The sequence below is a fragment of the Emydura macquarii genome, unplaced genomic scaffold, assembly GCF_026122565.2.
Source record: "Emydura macquarii macquarii isolate MOO-44397 ecotype Brisbane River unplaced genomic scaffold, CSIRO-AGI_Emac_v2 contig_915, whole genome shotgun sequence".
NCBI classification, from domain to species: Eukaryota; Metazoa; Chordata; order Testudines; family Chelidae; genus Emydura; species Emydura macquarii.
The window spans coordinates 1,659,968-1,682,224 of record NW_027131052.1 but is presented as its reverse complement, the minus strand read 5'-3'; the positions used below and the strand labels follow the sequence as shown (position 1 = coordinate 1,682,224).

The window sequence follows — 22,257 nt, the reverse complement described above, 5'->3', positions numbered from 1 at the left end:
GCAGGCTGATATGTAGCAATACAGGTAATTCGCATTTCTGAAGATAACAGATAGATGCTGTTTGCATGAGCCATATACTGTACACATCTGTCCATGAAATCATCATCGCATGAAAACCACCATTCAGCACTTTCATGCTGAGTTGGTTCCTCATGCCAGAACACTGGACCTGACTAAGACACACCTGCTGCTTCTGGTTATCCCATTGGCACGACAGGTCATTGCACTTAGCAGCAACACAGTCTCTGTGCTCTGCATGTGCTTTGACAGGCCGACCCTCAGCCTGTCTTTCATACTCACAAGTGAAAGGTTTCGTTGTATTTGGGTGCCCAGTTGTTGCTCTTTGACTTGGTTGTGAACTTTCTTTTCTTGTCACTCTGATGAGGTCCAATCATAGTGACTTCGACAAATGGGCGGAACATGCCAGATGTTTGCCATTTCAGGTCATTGGCTGCCACAACTAGACAAGACAGAGAAAATCAGAGCCCCTTCAGCAGAAAGCTTCATCTGTTTGTACTGCTCTAAGCACCTGTTTAATGCTGAGCTATTCACAAAGATCACACAAAGCAATTCTCCTGGTTAAAGGCTTCCCAGCCATTCTTACTTCACAGTTCAGAGGCTCTGATCTGAAAGATATCAGTCCTGAGCTCACAGGGGGCTGGATTATATTATTTTAATGAACAAATTACATGCTTTTCAATTCATGATTTAAAATTCTGTGGAGGCAATTCAGTACTCAGGAAAGCAAGAGGTTGGCAGTGTTTGCAATAGGCAGAAAGAAGTCGGGCAGGTATGCATCCAGTTTTAGCTCGATCAATGCACCTTACTGCTGATCTGCAGCACCCGCCTGCCATTCCAGTCCTGGGCAAGACCCCCACTAAAGTGTCTACCTCCTTGAATTTAGCTGGGGAGAGCAGCGACAACTGGCTCTCTTGATTTTTATAAACAAGACGATTCCCTTCTCTCACTGTCATTTCTCTACTTGGTCTAACTCCGGATCCTATGTGGGACGAGTCGGAGTTGTCTTCAGAGAGAAGAAAGAGCTTTGATACTGTGGCTAGAGGTGAGGCACCTGAGCTGCAGCTACACGCAAGGTGTCCTCTGTAAAGGGTCCTCAGCCTCAAAACTCTTCCTCCACACCCAGGCCACCAGAGGCCAAATCCCTTAGCTCTCTAGACGCACTGTAAAACTCACCTTTCCCCCCAGGCCTCTGTGGTGAGGGACGGGGGACATTTATGTCTAGGCATCCCCTCCTGTTACAATGTGGGACAGGGGACTAAGAGAGACTTTTATACATTTGAAGAAATAAAGAAAATAAATGAAAGGCGGCAAACCTAGACTAGCGACAGAGTAACTAAGGATCTGTGGAGAGGGAGGAGGAAGAGGTAGCCTCGGCTGAATCACTGTCTTGGCTATTTTCAGAGTGGCTCCTGCGGGACCCATTTGGCCTTCAGCATTAAGCCAAAAATGCCTGACCTTGTCCAGACTCTGCTCTCAGATGGTTCAGTGAATGGAACAGTTTTAGCCTCATCTTGGCCTTAATGAATGTTGTCATTTAGTGCCTTGCTGTGCACAGCAGACCTTAGTGGGATATTTCCAGGCCTGATGAAAGCCATGTATTTGATTGCAATGTGTTCCACAAAATTGCTTTAAAAAATGAGACACAACTATGTATCGCGATGTGATGGGGTGAGCTGGAACTCAGGCTGTTGTTTCTCTAGATATCAGGTGGGATCCCAGTTTTGTTCTTCATTTCATATCATTGTTAATTCTACCCAGTGTACGGCGCTCATGATCTCAGGACTGCAAAGACATTATTACCAACTTAGTCTGACACAATTCTATTCTCAGTGTATTAATCAAAGGGAAAGGTTTATTTTCTCTCTGTACAGCTGGTGTTCTGTGGTTCACACCCTGCAGTTCCAACCTCTAGGAAGATGCTCAAAATACACTTTTAAAAATCAGTTTATCTTTTTTTGCAACACAGCAAGAAAGTAGAGCATGAACAGCTGAGCTGCTGAGACTGTAAAAGCGTGTTGTGACCAAGAAAAGGCATTCATTTTCAGAATTGAAATAATCTGGTTTGCCTTCTTACAACCACAGATTTGGACAAAATCAGATACACTGATATATGCCAGCCTGCAGTATGGTAGTACCAGTTCATTCCTGCCGCCGAGGTTAGCACCAGCAGTGCCTGAGCAACTATGTACAAGCCTCCTGCTTTAATATACCTTTCACTGTGACCTTGTGTTCACCAGTTCCTGGGTGCGTATACAGGTCGATCTGAATGGACACTTCACCCACAGGATCATCCACACCAGAGCCTGATGCAAAGATTGACAAACACGGAAAGAAAGATTAGTTTATGGGCACCCAGCTTCAGCTTATGACCTCACCAAGGCAATAACCCAATTGCAGTAAATTACCCTATAATCCGCTTCCTTGCAGACGCTTCTAGTATGATGCTAATGCAAAGGTTGATCCAACATCACATGTGTAGGCCAAACACACGCCCCACACATTACAACTTTTTGGAACAGATTATAAAAGTAATTATACTGCAAAGAATTAACACTGAGAAGGATTAAAGAATGGTTTTTGAAGTGTCTTGAAAACATACAATGGATCCCAACAGAAAGCATCTGCCAGTGGGTTCCTACCAAGCTATTGCTCACATGCAGGCATTTCAGGACTAGGTAATGAGCATTCCAGTGAGCCAGGGCAAATAGGACTAGTGAAAACAGAGGGGGAAGAAGGGACAAGGACATAGGATTGATACTAAATTTGCTCTGAGCCACAATACACATCCAATCTTCCACACAATGTTCTGTACCTGCATGCTATGATTCCCATTGCCTCCACCCCCCAAGCATGAGGAGAATCCCTTCAGACTGTTGGGAGCCACATAAGACTATAAGGAAGGCTAAGAGTTTACAAGCAGCTTAGAAACTTTCCTTTATCAGTTAGCCAGTGAGAAATGAGATGTAGTTTCACAAAGGGAAAGTTAGCATATTTTAATAGAACAGGCCGGGGAAAGGACAGAGGTCAAATGAGCCTTAAAATTTTCACATTATGTTGTGTTTGAGTGAAATTCAAGATAAAATTTGAAAAAGAGTTCACTAAATTAAAAAAAATCATTTAATAAAATGCTCTAATGAAGCATTTCTCAACATGGGGGTCGGATCACCAGCGGGGTTGCAGGAAGGGTTTAGGGGCGTTGCAAGCAGGGCCAGTGTTAGGGGGTAGGAAGCAGGGCAATTGCCTGTGGCCCTATATCACAGGGTGCCCCGTGAAGTTAATTTCATGTTGGCCAAAGCCCCGAGCTTAAAGTAGGGGGTTGCAATTTTTTCAGCCCCGGGGTGGGAGGGCGCGGAGGAAGGGGAAAGTCAGATTTTTTGTTTGTTTGTTTGAAGTCCAAAGGGGGTTGCCGGCACAAAAAGATTGAGAAACACTGCTGTAATGTATGACTGAATTCAAAGGCGTGAAGGGTATTTTGTAGGAAGCAATAGCTGTCATTTTAAAAGAGGAGGCTATGAACAAATCTACGCCATTTCTTGAAGTCTGTATGATATGGCACAGACAGTAACTGCATGCAGACCAAGGCAAGCTGACATAGGTTCATGTATTTTGAACAGTTACTGATTCTCTTTGGGAGTGCACCTGAAGGCTCTAATTTATTTATCATGCCTAGAGAGCTCTAAACCACTTTTTAAGATATGAACCATCTTAGTGGATTTTCTTGAATATACCTTCTTCTGATCAACAAACTGTGCACTAGTAGAAACTGATTAAGTACAGAGAGGAAGGAACAGTATATGTAAACACACACTGTCAAAGTTGGGGGGTCTAATTTCAGACCCTGCCTGGGTTTGTTGGTATGTGCACATCACACTGTTCCTTCACTCTCTTCCAGCATAGTTCTGATGAGTAGAGAGGTTACTGTCATTTTCATTTATATATGTATTTACCAGTATATAAAATGTGCGTAACACAACCTCCACTGGTGCGTACGTCAGTATCCAAAACTGCAAAGAAACCTGCTTTCCAGGCACTTTAGGGAGCAGGAACTTTGTATATTTGAATACCCTGCCTGCCACAAAACCCAAGAGGATGTTCAGAGTACCGGAACAGAGTGACATGCATGACTGTGCTTTGGAAGAAATCCAAGGCATAGAGCTGTGCTGCAGACAAGCTATTCAGCAACAAAACTGGCATTTTTTCAATGTTATGGCCCTTGTTTTGGAGAGCACACACCGTGTTTTACCAAAATTATGTTGGGCCTGATCCTGATTTCATTTACACCAGTGTAACCCAACAGACTTCTGAAGGAAGCAAGCTGATTTACACTGGTGAGAGCAGAATCTAGCCATTAATTTTTATAGCAGATTCAGTTTGGGGCTTGTCTATCTTAACTCTGTTTCTTTTCATAGGAAGATCCTGCTTTCTTCTCGGAAGTGCTCTTATACACAGAGGGCCTGGGAAGATCTGCAGATGGCAAATAGGACAGAAGCATTCTGCACCACTTACCAATTTTTAGTGGTGGCGAGTGAAGTAAAACTTGTGCATGGAAATCTTGTTAGATTTCTGATCTGAGAGTGTGAGGGCTGAGCTCGTGCAACATGTTACAGATACGTTTTCACCTAATTCCCCCCTCCCCCCCCCCGAAAAAAAAAAAAAAAAAAAAAGAGCAAGCTTTGGGCACCATAAAAAAATCGGAGCGCTGAAACACTGCAGGATTCAAGCGAGTGGCAGAAATCCTAGCTCCCCCTTGAAGCCAGACATGAAGCTTATTCCTACCCTCTTGTGTGTGTTAGACGTTACCACGTACCATGAAGAACCTGCCTCAGTAGCATATGACATGCACATCTAGTAGTGTCTACACAACCATAGGCAGGGCATAGCTGAGAGTAAAGGCAGCCGGTAGCATCTTGCAAAAAGACTGTCTATTAACCCTTTGTCGTCAGAACAGAATGTACATTTCAATGAATTAATCTCAAACTCCAGGGGGTCCTGCAAGGCAGGGTCCTAACCCCCGTGTCACACAACACACGGCTTTGCTATCAGTAGGGTGGAAGCAGTCCACAAGGGTTAGGTTCTTTGGGGAGCTACAGGGATGCAGGTCTCTGAAACAGCAAGGTGTTTTCAGCTGGCTAATGTTGTTATGGTAACAGCATTAGTTCTGAACATACCCTTATCAGGAAGAACGTCCTCATTAGCGGTAAATCTAATACCTTTCCCATCATGCACTGAGTCATGAATTCAAAAGGCAAGGAGCAGGCAGGATAAAGAAAGAAGAGTGTGAATTACAATCCAATTAGCTGTGACACTTAGACAAACAGATCTCGAGGAAGTCAAATATTCTAGCTCTTCATAGACTAAATATACCCTTAGATCTGCTGCACCAACACAGGCTTTGGAAAGCGATGCTGCTTCTGAACCAAGGGAATCGGTTTGGGTTAGCGTTGTGAGGACATGATTCATGCTACTGGCATAACTACACTGTGAGCTCTGATCCTCAAGCTTCATAGCTTGGAAGTCTAATGGCTTTGTGCTACAGAAGCCTCTGCAGTCTGAGGGGACTGGAGATAATGGGTGCCTCCAAGATTGCCATGCACGACAGTTCAGAGGTGCTGCAGGGAAGGAAGACACTCCACTTACACAGTTATGTGACAGCAGCACTGAATGTTTGTTCAGCCATTTCTTCCTACAAGCCTATGGGAGATCTGAATAATGCGAGGGAAAACACCAGCCAGAGAGAACTCTCTAAAGCAAGAGTCAACCCAAAACATTGGTGCTGTTCCCTCTGCCCCCCAGACACACGCCCAAGTTCTCCAAATCATTCTACAGTCTAAGGTTAAACAGGTTTGCAAGCTCCACTCCCAGCACTGAACTGTGGCCAAAGAGGATTAGACAGGACTCATTTCACAGCTTCTTCAACGCTGCTACAAAAAGTCAGTCAGCAGAAGGCCTGGCTCAAACCCTCTCCCCCCAGTCCTCAAGGGCTCCCAACCTGGAGAACTCTCTAGAGTACAGTATACAGCAACATAGAGGATGCCAGACTAGATTAGCCCAAATGATCCACCTAGTCCAACATCCCATCTCTCAGTGACCATCATCAGATGCTCCAGAGAAATGACTTTAATGCAGCCAGTTACAGGATAAACTCCCTGAGGGAAAGTTTCCTCCTAACCCCCCAACAATGAAGTTAGCTTGTGCGCTGAAGCTGGAGGTTTATATCTCTCTGAAGCCTCTTTAAAAAAAATATTTCCTGTAACAGCTCTGGATATTTTTGTTATCCATACAAACGTCTAATCTTTTTTTGGATCCTGCTAAAGACTTGGCTCAATCATTAGCTTCCCTAGTTTGGGCCAGGTATTACAGAGTGCAACGTGAACACTGATCCATGCTCCCTGCTCTTGTATTAAAAACACATCACTGCAGCCAGAACATTGCAGGTCAGCATAACTGAGTGTGGTACAAAAATGCACAAGTTTATCCCATAGCCTGGAACATCTAGACACCATGCAGGGTATAAAATCTAGTTAACTGTACTGCTTTCACGTGGCACCCCTCATCAGTAGTGAAAAGCGAAGCTAACGTAGACAAAATGCAAAACCAGAGGAATTTAGGAGCTTGGTTCATTATACATCTTGTTGGACTGGGAAATGCTTTACCATGAGAGAGCCACAAAGCTGACTTTTATCCTAAGTCAACTTACTAAAAAAAGATGTGCCACTTCTCATGTCCCTCACTCCAACATCTGGAGGCTTTTGTTCACTGGAGGTCACTGTTAGGAGGCATTCTGACATAGTAACAGCTGTGCTTAATATGTCTGGCCACCAGATGTCATTGTTGCTCTGCAGAGATACAGCTTTGGGATTGTTTTCCTTGTTGACTGTAGTAGCATGATCCTCTAGGTAACTTTGAAACATTTACATGCATTGTGTTTCTAGATCTCAAAAGAATGGGTGTTTGTTGTAAGCATGGATGTGTTTCAGTCCCATAGAAAACTTCCTGAGAAACACTTGATTTCACTTTAAACAGATTCTTGGTTCTGCCTCTGTCATCAAATTCCCCAAGCAGAGAGAGACGGACACTGTAGGCCTGGTCTACACTGTTGTCGAAATTCGGTGGCAGTCGGCAGGAGATACGCAAGCTATGTAGAGTTCTTTGCGTATCTTCCGTCAACTTCCTAATTTCTACCTACCACAGTGTCCCCACTATACTGCGCCGACGGGAAATGCCCTCCCATCAACGCAATGTTACTCTTTTTGTGGGGGTGGATTAACGATGTTGACTTCTGGATTGATTGAACGGGTCTCCACTGTCGCTCAATCGATCCTGCAGTGCCAACAATGCTGTGGGCAGCATAGACACACCCTCAAATGCAGATGTCGACTAGCCCCTTCCATATGGCAGCAGCTAAGGAAATGTTTTAGGAGAGCTTCTTCGACTTCTCCATTCCAATCCAACGCTCACTAGCAGAGTCAGGGGCAGCATGAAAGCACAGATATTATGATCTGCGAGACCACAGGCTGCGGGAGGACTGGTGGAGAAGCTGGACTATGAATTGAGAGACTTCACAGGACTCCACATAGTCGCTTGCATTGTTTGCGTTTTGGGACAGCTTGCAGCACGTAGACTGTATGGAGATCCCAGACAAGTCTGATTCTCAAGGCTTTCGCCACCCCTTTCTTTTAACAGCAACACTGCAATGGGAGGTTCCACCCCCAGTCTACATTTAAATTCTGGATATAACCTGAAAACTTAAGTTATAACCTTAAGATATGACCATAACCTAAAGTTAGTTACATTGGTTTTTATGTCCTTCTCCACAGATGAGCACAAGTCACCAAACTACACAGAAGGCCCGTGAAGGCCTTCTGGCTATGACCTGATACTATTCTGTACAGAAACTTGGAGACTGCAGTTTCCGACTGGCTGTGAGACACAGAGCAACAAATTATTAACCACATTAGTATTGGGAGGCAACATGGCAGTGTTACCATGGCTTCCCCATGGAACTCCCACTGGGCCATCACAGCAGCACAGTAAATAACTTGTGCTACTGCTGCGTCATTTCCTCCAGCAATAAAGATACGTAACCATCTAGGTAGCCTATATCCTATACTTGCACACAAAGCAAGACCTTCAGCTTCACTGTTCTTGTAGTGGAGTGTCCTCTTCTTTGTGACTCTCAGCACTGCTGGACCGCTTCCGGCTTGACGCCTGCTTGGAATCACCTTCCACAAAACAGTCAATTCCCAGTGCAACGGCTTGCACAGTCAAAATTCCACTTCCCCCAAAACATTTACTTACCAACGTCAGTGCCAGGAGCTTGGCTGTGAAGTGAGCACCAGGCAAGAAAATCCCCAAGAGTTAAATTTGCACATATTTCTGTTCCCTCAAGATGTAAATGTGGAGCAGGAAAACCCCAGCAAATAGCAGCTCTGAATCTGTCATGTTTCCAGGAATATTACTGCCAAAGACACTGCAAACAAGCAGTGCAAGCCATGGCAGCTCAACACGCTGGAGAGCTTTAGTCAACCTCCCTGATGACAAAAAAGACCCTTACCCTGAGCTGTCTGAGTCTGGACAAAGGTTTTGATGAGAGTGTCCGTGGTCTGAGTGTACAGGGACAGAGCGTAGCGGAGCGACTGCAGGTCTGGGCTTTTCTCCAAGAAGGTTTTCTTTAGACCGTTCCCACCAGCATGGAAATATTGCTAAGAGCAAAGAGTAAAAGCAACAACATCAAAGAAAAAATGCCACCAGCAACAGACAAAGTGCTGCGTTCCCCTCCGAGAGCTGACACCTTCATGAAGCGTTTTTTGCAGCAATGGCTGATTCTTCAGCCCAACAGCTCCACCAACTGTTCCATACAGTTTTCACCACCTGTGTGTTAGATCCTGACTGTACAAGCATACATGACCCTTCAATATGCTGGCTCCATAGTACCATTGACTATGACCTGCCATGGAGGTGTTTAACTGGGCACCTCTTCAGAAGTGGGTTTAATGCAACATACTTGGTAGGCCTGAGTCATTCTGGAGCCTTATTGCTGATCATTCCCTGAGCTTTGTGCCATGCACTGCCCCCTCCAGAAACCGTGTCCAGGGGAGCATCACTCACTTTGATAGTATCCAGAGCCAGGTCCAGAACCGCACACTGTTTTGGAGTGAGACTTCTAGTTTCTTCCTTCACCATGTGATCCTGAAAATAACCATCAGATTAAACATTAGCATGCTGCTAGCTGCAAAGGCAGGGGAGTTCCCAGTAAAGCTAGGTGCATGGATTCACACAGGGCTCTCTGGCTGAGGCACTGATTCCACTATTTAAGGAAGAGTGACAGGGACTCTTTCAGAGTGATCCTTTGATTCAACCTATTTAAAAAAAGTCTCTCTCCAATTCTGTTGTGCACACAAGAGGGAAGGAGATCAACTCACAGCAGCGACAGATTGCATTTTAATCCAGGCTTGCACTCTGCAGCCCTGTGTTGGTGATGAAAAGCCTGAAATGACAAATCTGCTCTTCAATCACGAGTTACGCAGCTCACCCCAAAACAACCACTAACAGAACTTTCAGACCAAAGAGATGTATTCTGTTGGAAAGAAAACTCCTGCTTCCTTAGCGAAAAGCAAGCTGTTCAGTACTGACCATTGCCTGATGTTCCATTTGTTATCTGGTTTAGCCTGGCTCATCCTCTAGTTAAGTACGGATTATGACCCTTTGACCTTTGTAACGTAATATGCTCAGTCCTAGGGTTGAAAAGGTGCACGCAGCTGACCTAGATTTTTATGGCCCAGATTTTGAAACTCAAAGTTAGGCTCTTAAGTCCATATATAAGCACCTGAGTGTTGGCACCCAGAGTGCCCACTGAAATCCATGGAAGCTATTGGGTCCTCCATGCTTTTGGGAAGAAAAAAAAATCAGCCCACTTAGTCAGGTCTCTTAGTATCAATGGAAGGAACCAAAACTTTAGACCCCCAGATTTGAAAATCTTTGACTGCGTGCCTAGCTCCTGGATGGGGCAGTATTTTTGGTTGAGTATTCACAGTTACTGGTTTGCCCTTTAACAGGTTCTAATTCTTTTCCTTGCTGCACCCCAGAGAAGCACCGATCTGCAGTGCCACCCAATGAGACCACAGCAGTTTCTTCTCCAGGCAATGGTCAGTACTGAACAGCTTGCTTTTCGCTAAGGGAGCAGGAGTTTTCTTTCCATTTCCATTATGAGCTGGGAGTAGCTCAGCTGACTCATAGAATCATAGGACTGGAAGGGACCTCGAGAGACTTAGTCCAGTCCCCGGCACTCAAGGCAGAACCAAGCATTATCTCAGACATGTGACTGCCCAACCTGCTCTTAAAAATCTCCAGTGAGAGAGATTCCACAAGCTGATGCTGCTTCACATTCCTGTACACAGAGGGCAAAATACTCTCCCTTCAGTCCAGCAGTCTCAGAAGAAACATCTCATTCATCTAGAGCATCAGGCTACCCTGCTGGGACTGGGCTTGTTTTTATCAATGTAGCTGTATTTTCAGAACACAGAGCAACTCTCTCATCTGATGCTGAAGTCCTATTGAAATAACTCCTATGTTCCTGTCTGCCAGTTGGGAGATTCCCTATCTCTTGAGCCAATAGTGGGAGATCAGCCTCCATTTCTCCTAAATCTTTGAAACTCTTATTCCTCTCGATGTGCTAGCTGCTACTGAGACTGACCTTGGTCCACACCACATCATCATTCGGGGAGTAACATGTCATTGCTTCCAGAAGGAGTTCTTCAATGTAAGCTCTACATAACAATTTGTTACATGGATTTATCAGTCAAAGAGCTGCCTGTGATCATCACCTCCTGCATACCCAGCTTATTGTCATCATCCATTATCGCTTCCATAACAGAGTGCAAGAGGTGCAGCCTGGTGACTCCAAGACATGCCTACAAAACCCAGGAGTACTTTGCAAACAATAAAAACACTTCATTAAAAGATGTCAAGTGAGAACACAATTTCACTGCCTGCCAGCACATCTGGGATCAGCATGTGAAAGAGCCAGCTGCATTCTTCCTTGCTTCAGACAGTAGCATCAGCAACAAAGATCTGGAGTCAGAACTGAGCAGGGCATTCTGAGACAACAGGAGGCAGAGCAGACTGCAAGCTCCCTGCTCCATGGATTCCGTATATGGGCTATGAAGCACAGAGAGCAGGAAAAACTTGTTTCCATTCAGCAAATGGAGCAGATGAGCATTAGAAGATACCTGGGAATCAGGCGTGCATATTACCAAGTTGCCATTTTCACAGTCACTTTTCTGACCGTGACACTTCTCAAACACATAGTGAATTGATTCATCATCAGGACAAGAGTCCACACTTGTCCAGTTTGCTAGCTTCAGTTTTTCAGCTGGCTCTCTTTTCCCTTGCCTTTTTGTATTAAAAACACAAGGAGTGGTTCGGATCTCCTAGGCATCCTCTCAGACTGCAGAGGCCAAGATGGCTCAGCATGGCCTTTCCTTTGTACTTTCTCTTTTAGCCTTCTATATAAGTAGGTTAGAGCTACTCAGGCCTGCAGAACAGACACTGCTTTGGAACCTTTGCTCGTCTGACAAAGCTCATTTGGATGCAGTGTTCTGTCCAAACTAATATCTCTGGGACAGATACAGAAGCGTGCACATATGCTTTTGTGTGCAGCTAACATGCACATATCTGAACTTTAGTGGACATCTCCCCACCATCCTAGACATGTGTGTGCATAGATGTACATGGGCATGCAAATCAGGGGTTGCACAGAAACACTGAATGTGCATCTATGCAAATGAGGCATGTGCAATTCTGAAAATAAAGTCCTCTGTGAAAAAAATATTTGCATTTCACTGAACTTACACCCAGCAGATTTTTAGGCACTGGCAATTAGCAGAATATTAGTATAATTTCAGAGTTATGTTCAGAGCTCTATGAATCACAGAGGGCCTCCACATGACCCCAGTGATCTGAGAAGACAAGGAGGACTGTCCCCCATCCTCTTGAAGCTTGGGCCAGCTGGCTGTCTGAAGCTCAGTTGCTGCCCCTCTGCTGAGTTATGTCTGCAATCTGCAACCAGCAGTACGGGGATGAGAGGAGGAAGACAGCTTAGCTGCCTTGCAGCTGCAGGCAAAGGAGTGCACCAGAGCCCCCAGCACAGGAACCTGAGCTTTGAGTTCTGCTTCAGAGGAGACCGAGGGGCCCTTGAATAGCCCAAGTGCCTGCAAGGAAAGAGAGACTGGCCCCAAGGTGGAGGGAAGACACTGATGGAGAAGAAGCGAAAGAGACGCTGTCACAGTCCATTAGCATCTTGTGTCAATAAGTGTAACAAATGTGATACACGCAACAAGCCAACGGAATTTTAATGGCAGAGAAACAGTTATATAGTCAATGGAATGTATTTAAAAATGCATTAATTCAGTCTGAAACCTGATCTTTGCATTGGAAAGTGCTCTATAATCAGCATCTTGTACAAAGTTCACATTCTTGCCAATCCTCCCTGCTGCACAAGTATAATTCTGTATGTTGCCATTCCTCATTTGCAGTTTCTCTTGCACACGAGTTTTTCTGTAGCAAGGTTAAATCATACTCAGAAGGACCTGACCAGTATAAGGCATCTCCCAATTTGCATAGTCATTCTTGTTGTGACCCCTGGAGTAATGCTTGATTGGCTCGCTGTCGGGCACTGTGCACTTAGTGACACCCATGTCAGCTATGGTGCCGTCAAAGCACATCAGAACAGCCTTCATGCTAAATGCCAACTACCAGCAAAAGGGAGCCCACGCAGTAGAAATGTATGGACACTGTTCAGCTCTGATCTAGAACTGCCCATTATTTTCATATCAATGAGTCCAATTCAGAAACTATTCCTTCATCAATAGCTAATGCAGTGTATATTCCTAGTGATATTCAGTTATTGAGTGTCGATTACTGTTTATAAAAGAACTCGAAGTGAAAGCCTGGCATTTTCGATGGCACAAGTACATGTAGAGGAATCGGACGGATTCGCAAAGTGTTCTCGCTTTTTCATTTTAAAATGAATGACCAATTGTCACTTGTTATACTGAACATGCACATAATTAAACAGTAAACTTAAAACCCATGCAGTAAATCTAAGCACAGCACTCATGTTAGTAGCATGTACTCTAAGGAGCACAGACAGAGGGAGACACAAAACGCATGCCATGCAGAACTGCACTTTCTGGTTTGTATAGAAGGATATAAATGCAAGCCACACACACAACATCAATACCTTCAACTTTGACAAGTGTCCCAGTTCCTTAGCAGCACTGAAAATCAACTGCGTACCCTATGATTGCAAGATGTTAAAGTGGAAGAAAGGAGAGAAAGATTAGAAATCAATTTTTGAGCAAGGAAAAAGGTGCAAAAATCAAGATGGTCCATTGATCTTGATATAACAAACCCAGTGCCAGGCATGCTAGTGTTGTTGTTCTCCATTTCCAAGGAATACATTTGTTAGCAAGGGTAAAAAAGCAGCCTTCCTGAGGACAGTCACATACAGAGCTCCCTCAGACTGCTGTATATTGCTAGTTCTCCCTTGCAGACACCCCCATTGAAACATTACCCAACCAGCAGGATTACACATAAACAGGGAGTGAAGATCTTGTATTGCCCTAGTCTTGAAACTCTACTACAGAATTATAGCCAGACCTAGAGATCTGGGAGTACAAAGCTTTTATGAGGCTGGCTACAAACTAAGCTGAGTCACATTGTTAGTTAAAACTTGTGTAAACCTGCAGCGCAGTGCAATTGAAGAGTTGGGTTAAGGGCATGTTAGCCCCCCAGTTCGATATGTTTGGTCTTTAGTACATTATCTCAGGCAGATGACAGGCAGGCTCAGTCTAGTGGAATATTGTAACAATTCCTTATTCACAAACATGAACACAATGGCATCGAGACATCCCCTGTTCCCACAATGGGGTTTACTAAGGTCCTGTGAACAATGACGCGATAAGGAAGGTAGCTGGAGCCGTGGTGATGGGAAATCTAACTTCAAGCCAGATATATTGCAGCATAATGAATACTTATCTTGGGACAGGATATCATTCCTTTTCCTCTGACATAGAATCTTTCTCTAATACACCTATCAGCTGGGTAATGGAGTCCTAAACAAGTAACAAGCAACCCAACAGTTTTCACCATCCCCTCCTCCTAAAATCCTTTATGGGGTGTGTTGGAAATTATTTTCTTCCTTCTTCCTCCCCCATTTTTTCTCCTCCTCTCTCCTATCTGTGATCCAAAGGGATTGTTCAGGGGAGAGCCTGAAAAATCCAACCTGCCCTGCTCTGATAGTGAGTTCCTTCAGCTCATGTCGGGGAACTTGATTTCTCCTTTGCAATCTCTTCTGGACTAATCTGGCGGGTGCTGTGGTGTTGGTGTCAGCAGGATGCTATAAATGTCCAATCTTCTCTGGTTGAGTTTCCTCCTTTCTTGATTAATAAGGCCTTCGATGTGCTAGGAGGATTGTCCCCTGGAACGGGGAACTGGACCCTTGGCCCTCTGGATTAGTAAATGATAATTAGGGTGCCACTGTTTAATTTTGTTCCTAATGAACACCATACACAAGTTCAAAAGAGTCCAGGGGAATTGCAGTGAGGAATGTACATAAATGAGCCTTCACAGAAAGAGATACAATGGGTAGGACATTATCTGGTCAGGTGTCACATTAGCACGGGTGCTGCTTAGGGAAGTACTCAGGAGTAGATAAAGTTAGCCCTGTCCTTGGATTGCTGGTGTACTCTAATTTCCATGAGGTCCTATGTTTCCAAATATCTCTAATGAGCCCCTCACACTGCACGTTATTTTTCCTTTCCCACTTCCATCTCTACCCCGTTGCCCCCACTCTTCAATTCTCCAATAGCCCCTTCTCTCTCACACTTCCACCCTGAGAGCCACCAAAACAAAAAAAAATCCCACTGCTAAGTTTCTTTCAATATAAATATATTATTTTATGAGAAGAGACTGGAAGAGTTTGGCTAGTTTAGTTGAGCAAAAAGAAGGCTGAGAGGGAATCTGATTGCTCTCTATCAGTACATCACAGTGGGCTAAATACCAAGGAGAGTGAACAGCTTGAAGCTGAAGGACAATGTTGGCACAAGAACAAACGGAGATAAGCTGACCATGAACAAATTCAGGTTGGAAATCAGAAGGAGGTTTCTAACCATCAGAGGAGTGAGGTTCTGGAGCAGCCTCCCAATAGGAGTCATGGGTGCAAAAAACTTAATTAGTTTTTAGAGAAAGCTGGACAAATTCATGATTGTGATTGTGTGATGGGATTACTTGCAATGATAGGGCTTGTCAGCCCTGAGGGCTCCACCTGGTTTATGTCTCATGTTCTGAAGCTTATGCTTCAGGGCTCCAGCTGGTCACCTGCAGGGGGTCAGGAAGGGATTCCTGTCTCCCAGGTACTCTGGGGGTATGTGCTTTGTTTTCTCCATCTGTAGCATCAGGGATGGCCACAGCTGAGATGGGACATTGAATGGGGGGTGTCAGGATGCTGAGGTGGCACTGAGCATTCTCTCTCAGGTGCTTGGCTGGCTGGTTCTTGCTCACATGCTGAGGGTTTAGGTGAGTGGCTCTGAGCAGGAATTCCCCCCCAGGTCAGACTGGCAGGGACCTTGAGGGTTTTGCCTTCCTCTACAGTGTGGGTCATTTGCCAGGGTTATCTGGGTATATCTCACTTCAACATTTCTCTGCCACTGGGGGGTCTTGGGCATTGGTGCATCTCAATCTTTCTTGTTCTCTGCCTGTGGCACATCACAGTCTCGTCTTCTGTGGGCTGTAACACTTCCATTTCATTCTGGTTGTTGGGTTTTGCGTGTGGGTGCTGTGTGGGGTTGGTGGCCTGTGAAATAGGCAGTCAGACCAGATCATCTGGTGATCGGTTCTGGCCTTAAAACTCCACGACTCTGTAAGAGACACCACAGGACTGCTGCCACCCTGACCCATTTTACTTTTTATTTTGTAAGCTCTCTCTGAAGCAGGAACAGTCTTTGTATGTATGTGTACAGTGATCATCACAAAGGAGCCCCCAATCACAACTGGGTTCTACTGCAGTATCGTTATTATAATCACCAGTTCTTCTAGGATCAAAGCAGCATCAATTCCACTGGTCCACTCCTTCGAGCTAAGCCAGGTCCTTACACCTGTCACCCACAATGCTAGGTCATGCCACAGAAAGCGACAAGATTCTCAGCAAATCATATTTCATCATTTTTGACGGGAAGTACAGTCTAATCATTTAAGACACATTTGCAGCAGTAACATTATGCCTCAGATTTATACATATTGCCTTAATTTTCTCACAAATAGCCCTCCATCCATAGCCAGCAGTTAGGCTTCACTTTCCTGCAACCCTTCATGCTTACCAAATAGAAACTGATCACAGAATGATTGACTTTTTTAATTGGCTTAGTAGCGAACAGCTGCTGTTCTAACTGATTGCATTCAGAGTCCTTCAGAAGTGTCTAAGCGGGAAGTACCCGTATGGGTGAATGGCTGAAATAAGCCATGTCGCTCTAACTAGATCAGATGACATATCTAGCCCATATGTAAGCCAGGAAGTGTTAAAACATCAATGCTTCCGATAAATGAGATTGCCTCTCTGAGCTCCCGATCAGCTGGGCAGGCTGGGGCGGACTCACTGAGCATCAGGGGCCACAAAGGGATATCCTAGCAGGTTTTACAAGGCGCTGCTGCTAACCAATCACACTTCTGCAATAGCTGACTGATGTGTTTGACTGCACTTAGGGCTTTTGCTTTCCATTTAAGGCCAAATGGCAAATGCTTTGTGATTTCTGGAGTTCATTTTTACTTACAAAAGATTCTTAAGGTTTCAGCACCTGCTGAGTGAAGTAGAAGAGCACGGAAATCCCAGTAACAAGACAGTTTAAATGAGCAGCCCCAAAACGCTAGGTAAATATTAATATTTCACAGTTCAGTTCTCTCATTTCTTTCGGAATTTTTCAATACAAGTTTGAACAACATTAGCCAGCCAACTCACGTAGCATTCCTGCTGCAGGCTCTTATGTAGGCCAGGTCTGAAACACGGAGTAATACCCAGTGACTCAGAATGCTCCATGTAACAAAGCTGCTCAGATAATTACTCTCCAGGTTTTCTTTCCCACTGAGCACTAACCTTGTCAATCAATGCCCATCTCTCTCAGCACCTTTGCAAACCGAAGTTATTTTGTTATTACAATTTCTTTATCCTCAAAGTTGCCTAAATGAAATAACATGGACAGCGCCTGTCTTTGCCTCATGATACCCTTGTAAACAAGATGCCATTGTTCTTCAAAAGGCTGTTTATCCATGTAGGAAATCACCCCACCGCAAAACTCTTGAGACACCTTGTATCATGTGCATCACCTTGGGAATGAAACCTCCCCCAATTGTCACAGTAGAAATACAAATTCAGCAGCAATCCCTGTAAGCAGCAGACGCAACACACGTTACACAGCTATTACTATATTTTAACCCTTGGACATCAGACACTAGTATGCTTACCACAAAAATATTCCTTGGTGATTCCCAAGCGCAAAAATGGTTAAAGCATCATGGAGGAAAATGGGGAAGAGCATGAGCCATTAGACGAAGCATTGCAATCTGTCCTTAGACTTGGTTCTGAGTAGAATCATAGAATATTAGAGTTGGAAGGGAGCTCAGGTGGTCATCTAGTCCAACCCTCTGTTCAAAGCAGGACTAACCTCAGCTAAATCATCCCAGCCAGGGCTTTGCAAAGTCACAGTTTAAACACCTCTGAAGATGGAGATTCCACCCGCACCCTAGGTAACCCATTCCAGTGCTTCACCACCCTCCTAGGGAAAAACTTTTTCCTAATATCCAAACTAGACCTCCCCCCACCGCAACTTGAGACGATTGCTTCTTGTTCTGTCAACTGCCACCACTGAGAACAACCTAGCTCCATCCTCTCTGGAACCCCCTTTCAGGTAGTTAAAGGTTGCTATCAAATCCCCCCCCATTCTTCTCTTTTGCAAACTAAACAAGCCCAGTTCCCTCAGCCTCTCCTCATAAGTCTTGAGCCTTGTGCTCCAGCTCCCTATCATTTTTGTTGCCCTCCTCTGGACTCTCTCCAACTTCTCCACATCCTTTTTGTAGTGGGGGGCCCAAAACAGGACATAATACTCCAAATGCGGCCTCACCGGTGCCGAGTAGAGGGGAATAATCACTTCCCTCAGTCTGCTGGCAATGCTCCTACTAATGCAGCCCAATATGCTATTAGCCTTCTTGGCAACCAGGGCGCACTGCTGACTCATATCTTTTTTTTTTTTTTTCTACGGTTACCCCCAGGTCCTTTTCTGCAGAGCTGCTGCCTAGCTCATTGGTCCCCAGTCTATAGCTGTGCATGGGATTCTTCCATCCTAAGTGCAGGACTCTGTACTTGTCCTTGTTGAACCTCATCAGATTTCTTTTGGCCCAATCCTCCAGTTTGTCTAGGTCACTCTGTATTCTATCCCTACCTTCCAGGGTATCTACCACTCCCCTTATCTTAGTGTCATCTGCAGACTTGCTGAGGGTGTAATCTACCCCATTCTCCAGATCATTAATGAAGACGTTGAACAAAACCAGCCCCAGGACCGACCCCTGGGGCACTCTGCTTGTTACTGGCTGCCAGCTAGACATCGAGCCATTGATCACTACTCGTTGAGCCCTATGTTCTAGCCAGTTCTCTATCCATTTTATAGACCATTCATCCAACCCATACTTCTTTAACTTGCTAATAAGAATACTGTGGGAGTCTGTATCAAAAGCTTTGCTAAAGTAATACAGGATGTAAGCAGTGCTAATTTTCCTAGTGCTTTCCGAGGAAATTCACTTTGCGTTCATAACTGCACCTTTCATAGACATAAGACAGCTAGAGTTTGCATCATGGGGATAATTAAAATCTCTGTTCATGGTCTGACTGTTTTAAAAACACCATTCAGGAGAGGTTTCCAGCTGCTGTATGTCTATGGCTGACTGAAGTCAATGTAGTAATGCTCATTTACACACCCTGAAAATTAAGCCTCCAAAGCTTAAACTGTCCTGACATTTGACTTGATATAGTTAACACAAATCAAAGAAAAGACACCGTTCTGCAGACAGTGACGAACTCCACAGCCTTTTATCTGTAAAGAGCTCTTCAGTACCCAGATTGATTTCTTTATGTGACACTAATTCGGGAGGGCTTTAGCTTGCATGAAGTACGGGCAGTGTTAGCTTAGGCAGATTTGTGTCATTCAGGTGTGTGTCTGGCTCCCAGATCCGACAGCCGTTAGATTTGATTGTTTATTGGCAGTATTTGTGTTTTTCTATTTAACAGGCTTTATCTGACAAGCAAAGCTTCTGTAGAGTGCCCATTAAAAACAAAGATTATTCTTCTAAGTTGGTTTTGTTACATTAAGCAATCTAAGCTAGCTTTTATCCTGGCACAGAAAAGAAAAGGCCCCTCGTATTTGGACCGGGACCCTGGCAGTGCGCAGAATTAGTCTTTCCAGCAGGGTTCATGCAGAGATGCTGATTTAGCCCAAAGCTAAGGCAAACCTCCTCCCTACACACTCACTACAGGAGCAGACGTGGAATTCCTTGCCCTTGGCTAATGCCACAGAGGATGTATTTATCACCATAGGCCATAAGGAATGCTGGCAGCCTCCATGCTAGAACAGTCTCCCCCTGCTGACTGCTAAAGCAGAACGGCCATCCACTTCAGAGAAGCTGTTTGCATAACAGACATGGTGCTGCTATCAGTCATTCTGAAAGAGAGAGGTGAAATCAGATCCTGAAACTTAGGGCATGTCTACACTGTCCTGCAGTTTGGTCTAGGAGGGTGTGAATAGCAGTTCGCACTGACGTGCTGTGCTGTAACTCACCCGTGTGGATGCTGTGGGTGTGAATGTAAAGGTCCCTTGTTCGCACTAACATAGGCCTGTTTGAAGAGGAGTGTAGATGTGCCCTTAAAGAGACCATGTCCACGTCAGATCACGCACTCTGTAGAGGAGAGGGGTCTCTCTGGGGCACAGAAAGAAATGTAGTAGGTGTGTGTGTAATTCTGGCCATCAATTGGGTGGGCTGCAGCTGCCCATTGTGTAACGAGAATGACAGGAAATAAGGCAGAGAGATCTGACAACCGTCCATCCATGTGAATCAGGCATCTAGTTACTCACCTGTGCAACCACAGAGTGTCTGGCTAGGTGCTCTACTGCAGGGAAGGCCAAAGGAAGTGCATTAGCTTTGATGATATAATAAAGTGGTATATATTCAGAGCCCAAAAATATTGAATTCCAGAAACTTAAACCCATATGTCTACACACCCAAGAGAGACGGTATTTTAATTAAATGCTGATCTTCACTTGTAATTGGTGAGCTGTGTGAACTGCTCTCTGAATTACTGCAGCTCATGTCATTGATCTTGAAGTCCATGGAAATTCAATACCCACAGGCTGATGAGCCAGAGAATTGAGAGTGTTATTAAGACACTTGCTGCAGCCTGCTGTCCTAGAGGTGTGAAAGCAATAGACAAGTTACAATTCCTTTGCAACCTACATCCCCGTAGCTGAGTAGCTTATCTTGTCATAGAGCCACATCCTGCCCAACGGGAGAAATCCTGCAGAAGCAGCAGCCGATGAAGATGAGAGGATTCGGGTTTTTTTTTTATAGCCACTCCATTTTGAATGTGGCAGAGAAAGTCACATGAAGCCACATGTAATATCACAGAATGTCTATTCCATGGCGACCTCCAGCAGCTCGCAAGCAGTAGCTACGTTTTGCCTTTCTGAGGGAAATGTGACATCAGATGCTTTCCTCCCACTCAGCATGGGAACTTCAAAAGGGGCTGGCATAAAAGCCCAAAGCAGCTCCTTTCACCAGTTCCCTAGAAACCTTTTATTTCCTCTCTTCAGTTTAGAACAGTTTGTTAGGACCATAAGAAGGCTGCTCTTACACTAAGGCTTCAGCAAATTTACTCACAGATTCTTTCCACAGAAGCATCAAAGTAGCCTAGAAAACACACATGCCCATCCTCCCTTAAAGTTCTTTATTTTCTCCCTTCTGACTCTACCACACAAATGAAACAGATTAGAGAAACACAAACACAATCACTTAAAACCTGAACATAGAGAAGGCCATGGTCTGATGCTCAGGTCCTGTGCAGTAGTTTCTTGACAGGTACGATGCACTGTGTACAATACAACTCTGGTATTTACAATATCATTAAGGCTGAGACAAGGGCCTTCCCTCTCCCAAAACAAACAAATCTACATCAAGATGCAACTCTCCACTAGCTCTTCAGACACCATCACCTGACTGCCTTTCAACACATACCAGAAACCACTTACAAAGAGGAAGAGCCCTCTTACTGACCCACTCAGTACATGTGTACATCAACCCCAGACCAAGAGCCTGCTTTCATGTGGACACACAGTAATTATAGAATATTAGGGTTGGAAGGGACCTCAGGAGGTCATCTAGTTCATCTAGCCTAGTTTCTGGACCATTTCCAAAGAACTGGTTTATAGTCCAGAGCCAGGTGTTTACTCTGCCTGTGATTGGATGCCATTCTAGGAAGCAGTTGGATATTTGGGACTGTAATTTAATCTACTTCTGTAGCTCATCAGGATTAGGGGATAGGCTAATTTTTCATCAACACATCACTGCAGTTCAGGACACACATTAATCCCTGCAATTGAACATTTATGTCTATCTTTGAAATGAGATGTATCTTGGTCATGCTTCAAACAACTCCCCCCAACTGGAGACAAGAACGCCACCTCACTCAATAGGGATGATACAGCCTAAAAGTGTCATTAATGAGCAACCCCAAATTAACCACATCTAACAGGAGAAAAACACTCCCCAGTCTAGGGAGCTGATGATCACTAAGTGAAAGTGTTTCCATGGTTAATCTAACCACATGAAGTCAACACCAACAACTGGATACTGTGGTGTGCGCTGCCTTTTGAAAAAGATTACAGACTCCTATCCAATACAATCTGATGCATTTAACAATCACACTTTGGACTCTGGCATCTCAGACTCTTTGCCTCGAGATCCCGTTACCAACAAAGCGATGTCTTTATTTTCTTCTGGCCACTGCTTTCCTTTCAATGCTCACATTTCAGAACAGGCTGATCTATAGACTACACTACTGGGACAGGTTACCTTTCACTCTGGAAACTGGGATTCTATGGAAGAATGAGGCTGGTCTCAGCATTGAGTAAGGATGAAGGTTAT

General features: G+C 44.6%; 1 protein-coding gene across 4 annotated transcripts in view; it reads right to left on the bottom strand.

Moving 5' to 3' along the window:
- UNC13B (unc-13 homolog B) overlaps positions 1-22,257 on the bottom strand; it is a 410,138-nt gene that overhangs the window by 3,039 nt on the left and 384,842 nt on the right. For 3 of the 4 annotated variants that reach the window (XM_067543563.1, XM_067543562.1, XM_067543565.1), the window contains 5 exons: positions 13,262-13,318; positions 9,130-9,210; positions 8,576-8,723; positions 2,232-2,324; positions 301-460 (listed from right to left, as the gene is read on the bottom strand). In XM_067543563.1, the coding sequence (XP_067399664.1) occupies positions 301-460; positions 2,232-2,324; positions 8,576-8,723; positions 9,130-9,210; positions 13,262-13,318 (539 nt within the window). The remainder of the gene's footprint in view (positions 1-300; positions 461-2,231; positions 2,325-8,575; positions 8,724-9,129; positions 9,211-13,261; positions 13,319-22,257) is intronic. The other variant, XM_067543564.1, reaches the window with a different exon arrangement.